General features: G+C 40.4%; 1 protein-coding gene across 1 annotated transcript in view; it reads right to left on the bottom strand.

Annotated features, from left to right (window-relative positions):
* The window catches only part of LOC133877411 (DNA-directed RNA polymerase III subunit 1), a 61,785-nt gene that overhangs the window by 13,009 nt on the left and 27,621 nt on the right, over window positions 1-21,155 (bottom strand). The window contains exons 15-17 of the mRNA XM_062315693.1: window positions 13,558-13,792; window positions 13,102-13,293; window positions 3,708-3,806 (exon numbers count right to left, since the gene is read on the bottom strand). Of these exons, the coding sequence (XP_062171677.1) occupies window positions 3,708-3,806; window positions 13,102-13,293; window positions 13,558-13,792 (526 nt within the window). The remainder of the gene's footprint in view (window positions 1-3,707; window positions 3,807-13,101; window positions 13,294-13,557; window positions 13,793-21,155) is intronic.

A 21,155-nucleotide genomic window follows, 5' to 3' on the forward strand; every position in this document is an offset into this window, starting at 1 on the left:
AACAACCATGAGAGGTGAGAGGTAAAGCTTGAGGGTGTTGTAAGAGTGTTAGAGAAAGGTTTTTGAAAGGGAAAAAGAGAGGAAGCAAGGGAAGAGAGAGAGAGAGGCTTGAGAAGGAGGGGAAGGCTTGAGAAAGAAACTCTAAGGGTAAGTTTCCACGCATTTCGAATTAGTTACTACATTTTAATGTTGATTTCATTGTTGTGGATCATGGGAAGTTGCTAGCAATTTTGAGACGTGAGTTTGTAGTTTCAAAAAGAAAGAAAGCTGAATATAGGGTTTATCGATGTTATAAGTATCATGTACTTAGGGGCGCCTTAAATTTTTTTTTTTATAAAATTTTATTACTTATAAAAAAAAAAGTATCATGGGTCGTGTTGTTGTGCAAGCATTGCGAGTTTTAGTTGTGTTTATTGGATGGAAGTGGATAAAATGTGAGTTGTTTACGTTTTGGGAGAAGATGAGAGAACAATGTAAAGTTAGAGTTTGAATAAAAAGGTGGGATTTTTAGAGATGTAGTTGGTGTTTTTGGTTGTGTTTCAATTGATTGTGTGGTATGGCATAAACGAAGAGATTGGTGAAGGAAAGATTGGGTTTTGAAGTGGTTTTCACGAAGAAAGGTTTGGATCAGGGGGTTTCAATTTGAACGGGAAGGACCTTGTTCGAACGAGGAAGTAACCGAGAGCTCTGTTCGCAACTGTCGAACTCTGTTTGAACAAGCTAGACCTAGAGAGCCCCATTCCCAACTACGTTTGCAGTCCGTTCAAACGGGATAATCTAGAGTTGAAAAGTAGGGTTTTCTAAGGAAGATTTTAGGGTTTGAAGCGAGATAGGATTCGCAAGAGGGATTCAGAAGAAATTAAATAGGCTTTTAATCCATTGTGAGAGGTTGGATCAGAACATTGGGGTTTAAGGAAATAGGTTCAAACTAAATAAGGTATAAAACGTTTTAAGGTCGAAGGAAGATAAGAAAAGTAAATAAAGGTTTAGTTTCAAAGCCTAACCTTAGTTTAAAGAAAAGTGAGAAATGCTACATGAGGACGAAAAGAAAGATGGTGGGATGAGAAAATTAGTTAACGGAACTAACAGATTAGAGTGTCCTTGAGAATTAGAGTTTTAAGTGGGGTCTCTCTCTAACTAAAGAAAGTCGTGTGAAGTAATTGTAGGTTTTGAAATAAGAACTCCGCAAGGGGCATTCGAAATAGAAGTGATTACAAGTGATGAAACAACACGTTGCAGTAAAGGTATGAAGGGATTTAAGCATATCGAAGTAAGCAAGTTTATGTTTGTGCTAGTTCTTTTCATGAATGTTGACGCAGGGCATTTTATAAAGAAGGTTATGCGATGTTTTCAAATAAAAGTCCAGGTGCCTTTTAGAATGTAAATGATGAAATGTACGAAAGTGTTTTTATGCATGAAAATGTGGGGTGAACTAGTTTCCAAATGTTTTTACAAATGATACATGTCTTACTACAATGTTTTCAGGTATGTTATAGTATGCATGTTTTCTAAGTTTTATGAGAAGAGAAGAAAGGCTAAGTGGTAAAATGTTTTTAAGATAATGTTTGTATAAAGGGTTAAGAAAGAAAAAGTAATATAGGAAATAAGAAAAAAGAGACCACAGTTTTGCGTGTAATAAAATATTTATAAACTTCAAAAGTTTGGGTAGTGCAACACACCAGAGGGTGTGGCCCCATGGTGGATTTATCCCCTGCTGAAGCCCTAACCAAAGGAGGCCGGGGTACAAGGAAACTATAGAGAAGGGTTTAGCATGCCAATCTTGCTGAAAGATGTTGAGCACAAGAAGCACAACCTTTACTCTGGGGGTTAATCAGAGCAATGATATGAGCACAAAACAGGAAAGGAAAAAGGAAAAAAAAAGGGTTAAAGGAAAAGTATAAAGAATATAAAATATAGTAAAGAAAAGAAACAACATAAGCCTCCCAGTTTTAAATTTACAGTAAAAGTGTAATGTTTTACAGAAAAGGGTATGTTTTTGGGTTTACAGAAAGGTGTGAAAAGAATTACCAAGGGACGTTTTCAGAAAAATGACCAATGGATTTTAGCAAGTTGATTTGTGTATGGTTATGAAAGGTTCACACAGTCACACACTACTACTTGCTTGCTTACTGAGCCATGAAATTATCATTCCACCTATAATCATCGTTTGCAGACACAGGACAGAACAATGTCAGGTAGCAGATCTAAGACGACAGAGATCAAAAGCTCAAGCTAAGTGGTAGTAGAATCTAAGGTATAAGTTATGGGTTTTTTTTTTTTTTTAATCTAAAAAAACACTAACGGGAAATCCCTCCAAGTTAAGGCCACTTTGTGTACCCACTCCTAAAGGGCAAATCCCAAACCCATACAAGGCGCCCTTCCAACACGGATCGGGTAAGACTCGGCTTCACCACAGGTGCGGTCCCAAAGAATTATTTGCAACCAAGGAGATTTGAATCTTAAACCTAATGGAGATACCACAAAGTCCAAGGCCTTCACCACTTGAGCCAACTCCTTGGAGTTAGTTATGTCATGGTTTTATGTAAAATTGTGAGCATCATGATGTATAAAGTTGTTAGTTTGTAGGATGGTGATGTAAGGAATAATGAGTGATAGAATGTGTTAATTCTCACAATAATTTACAGTAGACTTGGTAATTCAAGTTGCCGTGTCAACCCGTCGGGTTAGCGTGTCAACCCATTTAGCTAACTTGGTAAAAAATGTGTCATTAACGCATCATAAATATATCATAAACGGGTTAACGGGACATAAACGTGTCATAAACAGGTTGGCGGGTCATGAACGGGTTGCCGGGTCGTAAACGGGTTATAGCCTAAACCCATACCTTATATATTCGTGTCGTGTTCGTGTCAGATTCGCGGGTCGTATCAAAATTGCCAAGCCTAATTTACAGTTGATTAGAGCTCTGATGAACTTGTATGTATGCAAGAGAGAGAGTTTTTAAATTTACCCACTGATCTAGTCTTATAGTTTTATATATTTACACCGCAATATGTTAGAGAAAATACTTTAAGGTCAAGGAGGAAGAAAAACGTGCCAGATATTAACTTATAATAGGTGTATTTATCCGGAGTGTTACAATAAAAAAGAGTGGACTGGTCTGTGTTGTCCTTGTTATTGTTGTAAAACTTACAAATTTCAAAGCAATTAGCAGGAGCATTCTTAAGACTATAAGATATAGTAACAAGCACATCTGACGATCAAATTTCTATCAATAGTTGATAGAAGACGGGTTTCTTCCACTCTGCCTTTTTCCCTCTGGCTTCTACAAGAGGTTGAAGATGGCTTTTGATGGCATACGGGCTCAATGACTGATGAGCATTGGCAGATAATGGGTAATTTCTCGCACATAAATATTATGTGCTACTTTCAATCCATGTTAGAGAGAGATGCCAATGACAGTACCACATTTAAAAAGACATCAGGATTTAGAATTTGTGGCAACCCACAGTAAAGGCACTTAAACTACTTATACATTAGTAGAGGACAGACATAGACACAGGCCAGACATTAACCTCATTTGTATTGCTAGACAATTACAATTCACTGTATTCAAGCCAATAGGTTGTACCAACAGATAAATCACACAGTGAGGAAAGTGATAAAATTTTCATCCAAATGCACTACAGTTTATCTCAAATATCCACAGTTAAACATAATTGAAAAGCTAGATAGAGTGGTTATACCGCCGTATCCACAAGGCCTTCTCGTCCTCCCATAGTATGGAAAAAAAACTCGGTGGCTGTTAAACCACTATAGAAAGAATTAGCAACAAAGCCTTTAGCCTGCATCAAGAATTTATAAAGGCCTCTCAATGCTTCAAACACATGATTTACAAACAATTTAAACATATTAAAATGCACCTATAACCCTATGTTATCCCCAACATTCAGTATTTACATATATACATCTCAATTAACTTGCTCAACAAAGAAAGGTTGATCAGTTGACAGTTTTTTTTGTAGTAGATTTCAATCATTTAAAAAAAAGAAAGAAGTAATTACCTGATTAACTTCGAGATTTATAAAGCCATACATAGTATACACTTTGAAGCCATAATGACAAAAAAAAAAAATTGAATCCTACTTCCCCCTATTCAATTAAGAACCCCATGAAAGATAAGAGGTGCACCCACTTTTTACTGTGTTTTTTTGGGCGTACGAAGTGCATTCATGTTAGAGTTCAGTGACCAGATTAGGTTTTTTTTATTAAGGAACAGATCAAAGGTGCATAAATTCTTTTTTGTGCTGAACTAGGGACCATGTTAGAAACAGAAAAAGGGTTTTCAGCTCTAGCTTGAGAAGGTATTGATAGTGGCAGAAATAGCAAGGCAGTCAAGGTGGCACCATGGTGCCAATGATTCTATTTAATAATGCATGTGGTAATAGCTTAATGAGGGGCCACTGTTTGTGGTGACATTGTAGTTGAATAATGATGGGGGTGGTTACAGGAAAAGGAGTATAGCAATAGCAAGGATGTAGTGAAAACAGCAATGGCAACCACATCGTAGGTTCATGACAATAGCAACTTAGCATTGGTGATGGCATTATACAAGGGCACATGCTATTCAGAGTATATAACATGAGGATGATAGCAAAGGCAGCAATTGAGCAGTACCAAACTAGTAGAACTTCTGGTGCAACATAATGTGGGCATGGAGATGGTGACAGCTGGAAAGCTGTAATCATGGGAGCAAACAACCAAATAGTGAATTGGCAATGTGATGAAAGTGGAAGAAGCGGTTGTTTAGTTTAGCAGGTGGTTTTCGCATCAATGACACAAATAGGAGTGATGACCATGTGCTTGTTGCTGGTGATTTTATATGTATATAAGTAATTCAATATTAGTAAATAAGCGCAAAGAGAGCACAACCCTAGTATACAAGAGAACCCCCTAATCTAGAAAAAAAAAAGTTAAAAAAATCTGCAAAACTCAAAAACAAGCAAATTATGATGTGCTGATATATTGATATCCACGTATAGAAAGTGTTGAACATGATCTTCCGCAACTCTAACACCGAAGACTCAAAATCTTCAAAGCTTTGAACATTCGCTTTCTCCAAAGGCACCACATTAAACACAATGGAACCAACCTCTATACTTCCATAAGTTTACCACGCCCTACCTGACCTCCCCAACTCACCAACAAATCGATCACCCGCCTAGGCATAACCCAATCAATACCAAACAGATTAATAATAGATGCCACCCACACATCTTTTCTACGTGTAATATTGAACAAGTCTAGATTAGATATCTTCAATGAACTATCCCCACACCACACATCATGCCAAAAATTGACCTTTGACCCATCACCCACCTTATATCTAACAAATTTTGAAAACATTTCCCACCCACTTCTTATAAATTCCAACTTTTTTTTTTCAAACTCCCACTCCAAAAAAATGGCCCAGTTACCTCCTTAGAGCACCAATCTTAGATAAATAAAGTTCTTTCCATCCAACCAGCCGACATTCCATTTTTTTCCCACCTCCTTATAAGAAGCACCCAATGACAAACCCAAATACTTTATCGGCAACGAAGATACTCTACAACCAAGAATACTAGCCAATTCTTCTACATCTCCCATATCGCCTACAAGAACGATTTTTTATTTTGCTAAATTGATCATCAATCCCAAAATTTCTTCAAAACATAAGAAAATACACCGCAAATGTCGTAGTTGTACGAAATTTGCATCACATAAAATCAAAGTATCATCAGCAAACAGTAAGTGATACACTGCTAACTCTTCATTGTTCCTCGACCCAACTGAAAATCCGAACAAAAGTCCCACATCCACTGTAACAGCCATCATCCTACTCAATGGCTCCATAACCACCACAAACAATAACGGCAATAATGGATCCCCCTGCCACAATCCATGAGTTACTAAAAACATCCGGACGGTGAAACCATTTACAAGAATGGAAAACCACACCATAGTAATACAATGTGTTATCCAATCCCTCAACTCAATTTCTCCCCAAATCCACATCTCTTCAACAAATAGAGTAAGAACTCCCAATTTACATGATCATACGCCTTCTCCAAATCCAATTTGCACAACACTTTGAGTTCCCCAGATCTAATGAGACTATCCAAACATTCATCAGCAATCAGCACTGAATCCAAGATTTGTCTACCTCTGATAAATGCATTTTGTGAATCAGAGATAACCTTTCTTAATACCAATTTTAGCTTGTTTGCTAAAACCTTGAAAGGAATTTTATAAACCCGACCCACTAAGCTATTTCGCTGGAAGTCCTTAACGTCCACAACTCTTGCCTTCTTTGGATAAGAGAAACAATGGTTGCATTAAAACTCTTCACAAACTTCCATCGACTATAAAACTCCTTAAAAACTACCATGATTGTCCTCTTTCATTACTTCCAAAGACGTTTGGAAAAAAGCCATAATGAAACCATCCGGCCCTAGCACCTTTTGTTTTTTATAAGAGTAATATCATTAATAACGCAAAGCGCAATCAAGTACACAGGGAGTACACAAGAAAGGCATCTAAAAAGAAGAAAACAAAACAAGGAAATCATTAAAACTAATCACTAAAGGTGTGAGGAACACAGCCGTCCAAGAGTACAAAGAATGAAAGAAAAATGAAATGAGCTCTTCAATGGTTCTTTCTTTGTCCTCAAACTATCTATCGTTACGTTCCCTCCACAAGCACCACAAAAGACAACAATGAACCATCTTCCACACGACCGCACTCCGAGAGCAACCACCCATCCACCAGCAAGCGAATAAATCAACCACCCAAAAAGGCATAACCCAAGACAAACTGAAGTAACTAAAGATGGCATTCTATAGAGCGCGTGTGACCTCGCAATAGATAAGGTGATCCACAGACTCCCCATTCATTTTGCACATGCAACATCTATCAATTACAATGACACGCTTCTTTCTGAGATTGTCCAAGGTAAGGATCTTCCCTAGCGCTGCCTCCCAAGCGAAGAAAACCACTTTCAAGGGAACCTTAGTCCATCAAATACTTTTCCAGGGAAAATGAACACCCTCTTTGCAAGCAAAAGCCTTATAAAAATATCTAACATCAAATTTCCCTTTGTGAGAAGGAGACCACCAGAGCTGGTCTTCCCCTTCACAATCCACTCTAGAGGAGTACAGTAAAGAGAAGAAGGAAGCCAAGACGTCCACCTCCCAGTCGTGGGCCGCTCGAAAGAAGCTAACATCCCACTGATAGGACCCGCTCACCACAACCAAGTGGTCTACAACGTGTGCATCCTTGTTGCAAGCTATGTCATACAAAATTGGGAAAGCTTCCTTAAGTGACATCTCACCACACCACACATCATCCCAAAATCGGATCCTGGACCCAATTTCCAAAATAAGTCTGGTATGGCTACGAAACAAACTCCACCCCTTCCTAATGTTCTTCCAAAGCTCCACTCCGTGAGACCCAGGGGGGTCTAAGGAACACCAACCAGCCCAAGTAGAATTGTACTTTGCATCCACAACAGATTTCCACCAAGCCTCTCTTTCATGGGCATAACGCCACAACCACTTCCCTAATAGAGCCTTATTGAAGATCCTCAAATTCTGGATGCCCAAACCACCTTCTGAAATAGGGGAACAAACCATAGACCAACTAACTAGGTGATATTTGAATTCTTCACCTATGCTTCCCCACAAGAAATCTCGATGCAGCTTCTCTATATGACTAGCAACACTAGATGGAATAGGGAAAAGAGAAAGAAAGTACATAGGAAGATTGGAGAGAGTGCTCTTTATAAGGATAACTCTACCACCCTTCGACAGATACAACCGCTTCCAGCTAGCCAGCCTCCTCTCAATCTTATCAACTACCTCATCCCAACTGGACTTCTCCTTAAAAGGGGCCCCCAACAGAAGACAGAGATACTTTAAAGGAAGAGAGGAAACTCCACAGCCAAATGCAAGCAAATTCATCCATATTATCCACATAACCCACAGGAACCAAAACTAACTTAGCCAAACTAATCTTTAAACCTGAAACAGCTTCAAAGGACAAGAATAACAAACTTAGATAATGAAGATGATCAGGATTAGCCCCGCAAAAAACTAAAGTATCGTCTGCGAACAACAGATGAGAAATGTTAATCACCCCATTGCTGCCAGAACCCACAGAGAATCCTAAAAGGAAGCCCCTGTGAACAGTAACAGAGAACAACTTACTAAGGGCCTCAATCACGATGACAAACAAGAGAGGCGACAGAGGATCACCCTGTCTAAGACCACGAGAGCTGCTAAAAAAACCAGATGGGGTGCCATTCACCAAAACAGAGAAACGCACTGAAGAGATACAATGCACTATCCAAGAACACCATCTCTCCCCAAAGCCACATCTCCTCAACATATACAATAAGAAATCCCAGTTGACATGATCATATGCCTTCTCAATATCCAGCTTGCAAAGTAACCCTGGTTCGCCTGATTTGATGCGACTATCCAAACACTCATTGGCTATAAGAACTGAATCAAGAATTTGCCTACCTTTCACAAAAACATTTTGAGGATTTGAGATAATCTTCTCCACAACCCTTCTAAGTCTATTTGCAAGAACTTTTACAATGATCTTGTAAACGCCACTTACAAGACTGATAGGCCAAAAATCTTTAAGATACACAGCCCCAGACTTTATCGGATTTAAGGCAATAAAAGTGGCATTAATGCTTTTGACAAACTTGCTATGAGTGTGAAAGTCCTGGAATACCCCCATGAGATCTGTCTTGATCACATCCCAGCAGTCTTAAAAGAATGCAAGAGAGAACCCATCAGGACCTAGTGCCTTATCACGGTTCATGCCTTTAACCACCTCTAAAACCTCCCTTTCCTCAAAAGGAAGTTCTAAAAGGCCTCAATTGCATCCAAAGTGTCGAAAGCAAGGTTATCCAACCTAGGCCTCCAACAGAAAGATTCTGCAAAAAGAGACTCATAAAATTGAGCAACACAATCCCTAATAACCTGCTGATCGGAAGAAATAAAGCCATTGACTGAGAGCGACTCTAAGGAATTGGACCTCATATTCGAGTTGGCTACCCAATGAAAAAATTCAGTGCATTATTCTGTCTCCAGCTAATCTCCTCCTGTAGAATAGAATTCTCCAGATCTCTGATGACCACACATTTCCTCACCTTTTCTTCAGGAGTTGAGCCACGTTGTTCCTCCAACCTATCAAGAGCACACAATTCTTCCATGTGCATTTTTTTGCGGGACTCCACATTACCAAACTCTTGTTCATTCCATCTCTTGAGATCATTCTTTAAAGCCTTAAGCTTTTGAGAGAAGATGAAGCTAGGTGAGCCTTGAAAATGGTAAGACACCCACCAAAGTCGCACCCTATCCACAATGAATAGGCCTTTAACCACATATTCTCGAACTTGAACGGTCTGGAACCCCAATGAATGCCACCACAATCAAGAAGAATAGGAAAATTATCAGAACACGGTCTTGGAAGCCTTTTCTATAAAGTACTTGGAAACTTGACTTCCCAATTTGGAGAGACAAGAAATCTATCAAGACGAGACCAAGAGGGATTCTCCTGATCATTAGACCACGTAAAAGACCCTCTTGCAAGAGGGAGATCCATAAGACCATGCTTGAAAATAAAGTCCGAAAACTCCATCTTAGCAGCGTTAAGACGAACGTCTCTCGATCTATCAGCAAGAAAGCGTGTGACATTGAAGTCGCCCCCAATGCACCAAGGCAACTCCCACCAAGAAGAAAACCCAGCCAACTCATCCCACAAAGAACTTCTGAAAGCGTCAAAGTTAGGACCGTAGGCCCTAGCAAAGGCCCAAGAAAAGTCATCAGCAACGCTTCTGAAAGAACAGGCAACAACAAACTCACCCACATACACGTCTATCTTCTCTACAATCCTTCTATCCCACATGATCAAAATATCACCAAAGACCCCACAAGAGGCTAGGTAGCACCAATCAATAAAGTGACAACCCCACAAACTTCTCACTATACTATTAGAAATAAACTCCAGTTTAGTTTCTTGCAAGCAAATAATATCTGCCTTCCATTGCCTAATTAAGTTTCTGACTTTCAACCACTTGCCACACTCGTTTAACCCTCTAATATTCCACGAAAGAATTTTGGGCTTCATAATAAACCTCCATGCGCCCTCCCTTTGCACCTACCACGAGAGGTGCCGCCACTATGCGCGTCATAATTAATAGAACAGAGTAATCTGTTTAGTTCCCTCATACCTTTGATGCCCAATATCGAGCTAGGACCCGCTTCCTTCTTATCATTACTGGCAATGATAGCCTCAAACATGGCCGAAAGCGGACCTTCATAGCCATCACACGTAATCCCCACCGAGTGGCTGTACTCTAGAACCGCCTTCAAAAATCCCCCTGAAGACTTCTTGCCAGAAAATCCCCTAACCTTGTCAATAGGACAACAAGACAAAGGTGAAGGTTCTTCCTCTGGGATCAAAACTAGTTCCAACCCATTCCTGAGCCCCAAACCAGAAAGCCCTAGCACCTTGTCACCATTCAAATCCCTAGATTTTTGTATTTTTATCCGGCCCTAGATTTTTGTCTTCACTTTCTAAAGAAGAATAACTTTCTCCAATTCCTTAGACATATCTTCCTTCCTCCTCCTTTCATCCTACCTTAAAACTCGATCCTCTGCAATAAAATTCAGCTCCCTAATACTCTCCAAAAATCATCCTTCTTTTTTTATAAGTAATAATTCATTAAAAAACGCAAAGGGGCGCAACCCTAGTATACAAGAAGTATACAAAAGAGCCCCTAATCAAAGAAAATAAACGAACATGAAAGTAAAAAATCAGCAAACGACATACGACCCAGGCTATGCGCCGACACCCACAGATATAACATATTAAGCACATTTCTACAAAGAGCCCCAACCGTAACCTCCACATCCTCAAAAAGCCTAGAATTTCTCACGCAACAAGGCCCACAAAACACATAAAGGAACCTGCTTCCAAATACGGATAGCAGAACCACGACCCAGCAAGGTGCCCCAACCACTCAATAAATCCAAGACACTACTAGGCATAACCCACTCCACCCCGAACAAGTTATAAAAATAACTCCAAACAACCCGTGCCACGTCACAATGAAGAAGAAGGTGATCAACGGATTCCCCATGCTTCTTACACATAACACACCACTCTACCACCACAATACCACGCCTACGTAAATTGTCATGTGTTAAAATCTTTTCTAAAGTTGTTGTCCAAACAAAGAACGTCACCCGCTTTGGAGCTTTAACACGCCATATACCATTCCAAGGAAAATAAGCCGCCTCCGGCGCCTCGTGACAAACTAATGCTTTATAAAAAGTCTTCACTGCAAAATGCCTCTTCTTAGAAAGATTTCACACCACCCTATCAACCTCTCCGTGCCGAATCTGAATAGAGTATAACTGTTCACAGAAGGATATCACCATCTCCACCTCCCAATCCTGAGCATAGCAAAAAATCCTTCTTTTTCTTCCCTATATCACCAAAAACCTCTTCATTCTATATCTTCAAATCTACTTTCAAAGCTTTCAACTTACTTGCCAACATAAAACTTGGTAATCCTTGAATGCTATATGACACCCACCAAGTTTTCACCTTTAACACAAATCCCTATGATTTCAACCACATATTTTCAAACTTGAAATACCTACTACCTCCACCTGACACCAAACAATCCCACATCAATGTAAAATGATCTGACAAGATTCTTGGAAGTCTCCTTTGTAAAACATCAGGAAAATGTTCTTCCCATTCCGAAGATAGAAGCAATCTATCAAGTCTAGACCAACCCTGCAAATCTAAATTATTTGACCAAGTAAAATTCCCACCTACAAGCGGGATATCCAAACGGCCCTGCTAAAAAAAAAAAAATGTCTAAACAATCTACCATAGCTAGTTAATGTCTGGAATCACTTGATTTTTCACTCGGAAACCCAACAACATTAAGCCAACTAACCAAAACAACAAGAGACTCAAGAAAAGACAAGCTTAAAGACAAAATAGATAACAAAATATGGTCCAAAACAATCTAGGGAAATTGTATCTTATCCTTATATGTCTTTTAACTAATACGGTGGATTTGTTTCTTTGAGCTTCCATTAATTCTACGAGTCAAGAATATTATGGAAAATTGAATATTTGCTAGAGGTGATGTATAATAGAGCTCGTATTGTTGTCCATCAAAAGGTTTTACATTGGTCCTGTTCTTTCAAGTATTTTACTTCTTTTCTCATTCCTATTACAACCGATGAACAAATGCCTGCCAGCCCCTAACAAATCTAAATGTAAAGAGGCCAGCTTATACACAAGTCAAGTTTCCTTTTGTTTAAAGAAAAAATGATCTTATAAAATTAATAGAAAAACACACACACATATTATAATAGGTGATATATATATTATAATAGGTGATGGAAAAAACAAGAAACAATCACAGTTTACCCCCACAAACTACTACCCCATTCTCAAACACACCACCAAACTATATATCACTACAACTCCTAATTTGAAATTTTAGTTTCAATTTATTCTGTCTAAATCAGGCATTAATTTGAATGAAAAAAGTATGTAAATACAACTAAATAACCCTGGACATGAAGGATAAGGCTGATTTCAATTGTAGTAAGACTCGATTTTCATGTCAGGGGCAATTTGGTTACTTCACATGCTTCTCCATCCAATTTGACAGTTGATTTGGATGGAGGGGGTAAATTTACTTCGAATTAGGTAATGAGTTGCAACAATTTAAAATTTGGTGGCACATTTGAGAATACAGTGGTACTTTTCAAGGGGGGGGGGGGGGGGATAAAATGTAAATTACCCAAAAAAAATAATTCAATGCAAAATGCCAACTATGCCATAGCTAATGTACTCTAGAAGGTGGGTGCAAGAATCTTTTTTCCCCCTTCATAATACGCCTTAATTACTAATAAATTATTCATTGTTCATCCTTACTTGCATACATACCGTAAGAGATCATTCATAAAATCCCAAAGAAAAACCAAGATAAGAAAAACAAAAGTTCTCACATAATTAAACCATTCAACAATAAAGATCTGTAAAACTTACAGCAGGGGTTTTTGCTTTTCGAGGGAAATGAGGAAGGCTCCGATCTATGAACCCATTAGGAGCACGGCGACCCCCAACGGATTGCTGTCCAACACAAGCAATCATTTGGCTAATATTGATAGGAGAACCTTTGGAACCACACTGGGACATAATCAAGGGACTATTTCTCCAATGTAGCTCTTTCATGCAGACCTATCAAAGGAAATAACATCACCAACCAATAGCTACTCCTTTAAAATACTTTCCTCACAAACAACAATGAACTTGAAATGGCAAATGTTGATGAAAAGGTAATAGTCTTCAAACAAGAAACTTCCTCTAACACTCGTTATCAGGAACATACGATTGTAATCACAGGCTATGCTTCACGATTTGTACTCGGCATTCCCGAAAGGAAACCTTCAACAAATACAGGTAGGAAATGTTTCAAAAAAATTAAAGAAATCAGAATAGTACCTTGCCAGTTTCATCTCGAATATTATTTAATATTCTAGTTATCTCAGCCTCTAGTGTTTGAGCAGCATCACAACCAGTTTCAGGTGGTAGATTTCCTTCATTGTACAACTGTATTTTTTTATCACAACCTTGATAACCTTTAAAGATTGTTTCCTGTCTCCTATCGTTCAAATATTTACTTGGTTGGACATCATCGATCCCAATTGAGAACCCATGATTACCTATCCATCGAGCACTGCACATATGCAGGTTTCGACACAATTATTCACACGATAGTGTTTAATCTTTGTTTAATTGAAGACAGTATTGATGATATCAATAATAACAGGAGTATCATTAAAAAAAAAAAAAAACAAAACAAAACAAAAAAAAAAAACAAAAAAAAAAAAAAAAAAAAAAAAAAAAACAAAACAAAACAAAACAAAAGCATCAAACATCGACATAGGAAATTGGATTTAAATCAGCCGCCTACAATTATGATGAGATGACAACTAAATATTACAACTATATACATTCTACGTGTACAAACAGTATGTTGAACATATATTCTACTGCAGTTATTACATAACAAAGGCAACAATGAAAATGAAACTTCTACAGGAAATAGGAGACATGATAAAAAGATCACCATCAGATGACTTCAACTTAAAAGTAGAGAGAAGCAACCTTTCTGGAACGGGGTAAGTGTCCACGAAGTAATCCACATCCTCTAGTAGTTTTCTCTTACTCTCTTCAAAAGTAGGGGTTTAACGCCGTACACTCCATTACCTCCCAAATTGATCATATCCTTATTCACCACTTCTACCAGACAATTTTAGACCTCCCTCCTGGTCTTTTCACTTCAACTTAAATCAAATATTGACAAAAAAAAACTTACATTATATAACTCTTCCTCATTAGGAAGAGAAAAGTTCATTATTGCGGAAGACAAAGTCTCAGATATTTACAAATATTTCTGTAAGTCTACTTATCTTCCATTCAGTAAAAGTAGTTCATTTTTCATAATCAGGGATCTTAGATAGTCTCTCAGATCCCCGGTGACCTTCACGACTCGATGAGGTTTTAACGTACGTGGTCAGTGGAGTCAAAGGATTTCGAAATGGAGGTGGGGGGAGGCACTGCAGGTTTGAGGATCCAGGAAAGATGTCGAGGCTCATTGAGGTCCATTCTCCTAAATAGAGACAAAACAGCATTGTTGAATGGCTATTTTGAGAAACTGGTTGCAGTTAGAGACTCAAGGGTCTTTTGGAACCAATCCATTCCTGGTTATCCCAGGATCCTAGCCCAGAGACACTCAAACAGGTATGGCTACTTTCTGGTGTTAGAAGAATTTTGAAGGTGGGAGAACTGAGAAGGACTGGCTCGGTCCTCGTGCCGGAAGGGAAACATGGTGAAGGGTGGACTCGCGTTGCCTCTGAGTTTTGTTTGGCCAAGGGTCCTCCGCACTGGACAGGATGAAGGCTATAGGAAATAGCCTAAGGCTAAGACAGTGATAGGAAGGAGGTCCTATGCAGAGGTTCTAGTGGAGACGTTACCACCGCTCGAGGAGTGTTTTGGGGCTCCTTTGGAGCCGCTCGCAAGAGTTCCAAGCTGGTTGCGATATTCCACTAAGAACTCGTCCCAAGTTACGGCAAAGAACCATAGCAAATTGGGGACCCATGCTCTGACGAAGGTTCTTCGCGCTCGGGCGAAGTCTATCAAAGTTCCGACGAAGCCAGCGGCACGGCATCCTCTGGTGCTGGGCAAGAAGAACCAGAAGATGATGGTGAAGACAGTGTTCCAGGTGAAGGCTCCGGTGATGTCAACGTCTCAAACGAAGGCTCCGACCGAGAACTTTACTACTTTTCCCTTCCAGCGATGCTCTGTTTCTGTTAAGTCTACTCCGAATGGACAGGCCCTCTCTGACACAGCATCATGACATGGTGGCTGCACGACATTCCTCTTTAGTGAAAGCTCTAAGGTGACATCCCTTAGAGAGACATTAGAGTGCCTAAAATTAGATATTGAAAAATGCCTGAAGAAACTGGATACAAGCCTCTGCCCTTCCTGTGCGAACGAGCTTTTGGGCCGCAAACCCACGCCCTCTAAAGGCCTTGTAGACCAGCACAAGAGACATTTCACCCGTGCTGAGAAAGGGAAATCCAAAGTGGGCTCTATCTCGTCCCATTACAAGCCTTCGGGTCAACCTTTTTTCTCTGGGATGGACCCTGATTCTCTCCCTTTGCAGGACCAGTTAAGGCCCATTGGAGGGCTTGTTTTTGGGCTAGATCCAGGCTCATCAAACTCGAAGGCTTTCTCGGGTTTGAAACCAAATCTAATGGACCCGTGCCCCTCTAACCTGAAGCTGTCAACATACGCAGTCCAGCTCGCTCCGATGACCTCTGAGGCCTCCACTGTCGCAACCTTGGACCATGCTGGATTTCTCGCTAGCGATTTCTTTGTCCCTTTCCGAGCCCTGGGGTGGTCCCTTGCCTCGCTATCCCGAAGATGTCTTCAGGCATGGTTCAGGCTGCTCTGGTGATCTCTAAGGTCTCCATTGCCGCCCTGCCCCTGTGGGTCATGTCGTTGTGCTCTCCTGCGACGAGCCCTTTCTGCCCAATTGCCAGCCTTGGGGTTGGTTTTCCTCCAGCTCTATTTTTTACCACGTCGGAGATTATACCAAAGCCCTCACCTGGGGTGGGTTCTCCTTCAACTCTTCTTCAGATCAAGCCAAAGCTATCGCCGCTAGAGGGATTGGTCCCAGCATCGCCAGGCTTGACTGGGTTGACTGGGGGTGTAACCAACATATCCATGGAGTCAACCTTCCCTAGCTGAGTGCACCGCTGTGTCAATTTTTCTTCCCCAGCAAGAGGCTCGCCAACAAGTCACAGCTGGTGGTTGCATTTTGTTTGATTTGGCTGGGAGGGGTGCCCCTAGGTCTTTTGTGGTTGATGACTCGATTCTATCCTCAGCTCTGAATCCTTCTCAGTCCAGGTTGGTTTTTTCTCCCCTCTCATTCCTCCATCGGTATTGGTCCCTCCCTCAACGGCTCTATCTCCCCCATCCCTAGACTTGAAATGTATCGACTTGGAGGTGGATTTATACTCGGAGGTGGAGCCCACCCCGTTGTTATGTTGTCCAGCAGTTAACGATAAGGAGTATTCTGGGCAGGGGCACTCTGATTGGATCTTTTATTTAGTCAAGCAGTTCAGGCACGTCGTGGTGCTCTCGTGCGACGGTTTTGAGGAACAATTATCGGCCTTATTTGCAGCTATTATTGCCAGCAATGCTAAACAAGGAGTGGGTTCTTCCCCAAAGGCGGGAAAAAGAGGTACGAGAGAATTGAATGGTTGTTCTGCTCTATTAATTATGAAGCGCATAGCGACAGCGCTTCATGTGGTAGGAAAAAGGTGAGAGCTCAAAAAGGTTTTCATGAAGCCTAAATTGCTCTCATGGAACGTGAGAGGGTTAAATGAGGATGACAAGCGGTTGAAAATCAAAAATTTGTTTAAGGCAGTGGAAGGCAGACATTATTTGCTTGTAGGAAACTAAACTTGAGTTTATTTCTACCAATATTGTGAGAAGCTTGTGGTTTTGTCATCATGCCGGCTGGTGTTATCTACCTTCTAGTGGGGCGTCCGGTGGTATACTTTTAATATGGGATAAGAGGGTTGTGGAGAAGATTGAGGTGTGTGTGAGGGAGTATGTTGTGGCCTGCTCCTTTAAAAACATTGAAGATGACTTCACTTGGGCTTTTGCGGGGATCTACAAACCTAATTTCGATAGTCTTAGAAGGTCTCTTTGGGAAGAGCTAGCTGGCCTTTTTAGTTGGTGGGACATGCCTTAGTGCATTGGAGGAGACTTCAGTGTCACCCGATTCCCTTGCGAAAGATCGGAGGTAGCTCGTTTTCGTCCCGCGATGACGGAGTTTTTAGACTTTCAGAGCAGGGTCTCATGGATCTCCCCCTTTCTGGGGGGCCGTCTACATAGTCTAATAATTCCTCTTGGTCAAGACTTGATCGGTTTCTCGTCTCTCCGAATTGGGAAGCTAGATATCTTGGGCATTTTCAGAAAAGGGTCCTAGATTGTGCTTTGACCATTTTCCTATTCTCCTTGACTGTGATGGTATTCAAGAGGGCAAAAAACCTTTTAAATTTGAGAATATGTGGCTAAAGGAAGCTGGTGTTGTGGATAGGGTGAGGCAATGGTGGTCGTCCTATAGTTTTCAAGGCTGTCCTGGCTTTATTTTGGCTCAGAAACTAAAGGCTTTAAAGTTTGATTGAATAAGGTGGAACATTCACGTGTTTGGTAATGTGGATTCTCTTAAAAAAGCTTGCCTCAAGGAACTGTGCACTTTTGATAGACTTGAGGAAGAGAGAGATTAGTTGGAGGCAAAAATCAAGGGTTCTTTGGCTTAAAGGTGATAAATGCACAAAGTTCTTCCATTGGCTTGCTAACTCGAATAGGAGATTCAATTCTATAAAGTCGCTTTCTGTAAACGGCTCAATTATTTCCGATCAACCGGTTATCAGAGATCCCATTGTTCAGTTCTATGATACCTTATTTTCAGAACATTACAACTGGCGGCCTAGACTGGATAATCTTGCTTTTGACTCTTTAGATGTGGAGGAGGCCCTTGGCTAGAGCTTCCGTTTGAGAAGAGAGAAGTCTTAGAGGTGGTAAAAGGTATGCATAGAGATAAGGCTCCAAGTCCCGATGGCTTCTCTATGGCCTTCTTCCAAGACTGCTGTGATGTGATCAAACCCGATCTCATGTGGGTTTTCCTTGACTTCCATGCTCGTAGCAATTTTGAGAAAAGCCTTAATGCTTTCTTTATTGCTCCAACTCCGAAGAAAGCTAGGGCGATTGATATTTCAGACTTCCGGCATATTAGTCTTGTGAGTGGGGTCTATAAGATCATCACTAAAGTTCTTGCTAATAGAATGAGTAGTATCATGGAGAAGATCATTTCAAAGCCACATAACGCTTTTGTTAAAGGTAGGCAAATTCTAGATTTGGTCCTCATTGCTAGTGAATGTTTGGACAATTGTTTCAAGTCTATCGAACTTGGGTTGCTTTCTAAGCTGGATATTAAGAAGGCTTTTGACCATATCAATTGGAAATTCCTGTTGTACATGCTTAGAAGATGTGGTTTTAGGGAGAAATAGTGTTCTTGGATAGCGCATTGCATTTCCTTGGTACGCTTCTCCATCTCGGTAAACGGCTCTCCAGCTGATTTCTTTAGTAGCTCTCGTGGGTTGAGGCAGGGCAATCATCTGTTTCTTTTTTTATTGAAATAGTCATGGAGGCTTTGAGCAAAATGATTACTGCTACTGTTGATAGAGGTCTTCTCCCAGGTTTCTCTTTGGGATCTAGGCCTCCTACCGTTAATATCTCACACTTGCTGTTTACGGATAATAAATTTGGTTTCTTGTGGGGCCAACCCTAATCATCTTCGTTATCTCCGTGTTCTATTATTACTTTTTTGAAGTTATTTCTGGTTTAAAGGTTAATCTGGCCAAGTCTGTTTTGGTTCCTGTGGGCAATGTGGATAACGTGGATGAGTTGGCTGGCATCTTGGGTTGTGGGACTTCCTCTCTACCCTTGAAGTATCTTCGTATTCCGCTAGGGGCTTCTTACAAGGCAAAGTCTATTTAGGATGGCATTGTGGAAAAGATGGAGCGTCAGTTGGGCAGTTGGAAAAGAATGTATTTGTCCAAGGGAGGCAGGGTCACCCTTATTAAGAGCACTTTTTCCTACCTACCTACGTACTTATTGTCCCTCTTCCCCATTCCTGCTAGGGTAGCTAATCGAATTGCGAAGCTCCAACAAGACTTTTTATGGGGAGGGATAGATGAATAATTTAAATATCATCTAGTTAGCTAGGCTAAGGTTTGCTCTTCGATCTCTGAGGGAGGGTTGGGTATCCGCAACTTGAGGATGTTCAATCGTGCTCTGCTAAGTAAATGGTTGTGGCGCTGTGGAATTGAGAGAGATGCTTGGTGGAGAATTGTGGTGGACTCCAAATATGACAGTTTATGGGAGGATGCTCCCTTGAGCCCACAGGAGCCTCTAGGGTGGGGTTGTGGAAGAACGTTAGAAAAGGTTGGGAGACTTTCTCAGGCTACACCAAATTCGAAGTGGGGAATGGGACCGGGATTAGCTTTTGTCATGAAATGTGGTGTAGGGAAATGGCTCTCAAGGTAGCTTTCCCTGCCATTTTTTATATAGCCTCTGCGAAGGATGCCTCAGTTGCAAATAATTTGGAATTTTCGGGCGGTCCAACCAGTGGAACGTGAGCATTGCTAGAGAGGCACATAATTAGGAGGTGGATGTTTTTGCTTCTTTCTTCCAGGTGCAGAATTCAGTTAAAGTAAGAAGAGGTGGTGAAGACAAGCTTTGATGGGTCCCTTCTAAAAAAGATTTATTCAAGGTCAAGTCTTTTTTCTACTCCTTGGCTTGCTCTAAAGGCACTCGCTTTCTTGGAAGAGTGTGTGGCAGACTCAAGCTCCTTAAGGGTGGCCCTTTTTACGTGGTCGGTGGCTCTTGGAAAAATCCTCACCTTGGACAATCTCAGGAAGCACCACGTTATCGTGATAAACAGATGTTGCATATGTAAGAAGACCGACGAGTCCGTGAACCATCTTCTTCTCCACTGTGATGTGGCTTCTGCTTTATGAAATTCTCTTTTCAGTCTTTTTGGGTTGTCCTGAGTTATGCCTCAACGGGTTTTCAATCTGCTTGCTTGCTTGCCGGTGGTCTTTGAGTAGGCCAAGGAGTGCTACGGTGTAGAAAATAGCGCCTACTTGCCTCGTTTGGTGCTTATGGAAGGAAAGAAATAACCGGAGCTTTGAGAATTTGGAGAAGACCTCGGAGGAGATTTTATGCTCCTTTTACCACACTTTGTATCTTTGGACTACGGCTTACATGTCCCATTTTTCTTTTAGTTTTCATGATTTTCTAACTCGTTTCTCTAGTTAGACGTTTCTTTTTGTATACTCCCAGTGTATTAATGGGCGCCCTACACTTTTATTAAGATTGACTTATTACTTATAAAAAAAAAAATTAAAAAAAAAAAAAAAAAAAAAAAAAAAAAAAAAACTCCTCATTAGCACATTCACCAATTAGGATGCAAATGGCCAAACCATTTTAGACAACTCTCCTTTATCTTTTCCCTAATAGGTGCCACCCCAACCTTTAAATACATAACCTCATCCTAAATTCAACCTTTTCTAGTATTTCCACTTATCTATCTTGACATTCTCATATACAGTACACCTCATTTTATGAGCATGTAGCTTCTTAATACTCCAATATTTTTGTAGCAAAGAATATAGTTGGTCTTAGCAGTTTAATAAAAATTTCCCTTCAACTTAATGCGGATTCAACAATCACAAAATACTCCTAATACTTTTCTCCACTTCATCCATATTACTCTAATTTTATGGGCAACATTCTCCATTATAAAATAGGCTTTTGCTATACTCTAGTTTCTGATAGGGTTGCAATTCCCTTTTGTCGAGTGAATGCCATAGATTTGATAGTTACAGTTGCAAACTTCATTTTAGTGTGTGATAATAAGAATGCTCTTTTTTTTTCCCCTTCTTCATTGTCTTCTC

The sequence above is a fragment of the Alnus glutinosa genome, chromosome 9 (assembly GCF_958979055.1).
Source record: "Alnus glutinosa chromosome 9, dhAlnGlut1.1, whole genome shotgun sequence".
In the NCBI taxonomy this organism is placed as follows: domain Eukaryota; kingdom Viridiplantae; phylum Streptophyta; class Magnoliopsida; order Fagales; family Betulaceae; genus Alnus; species Alnus glutinosa.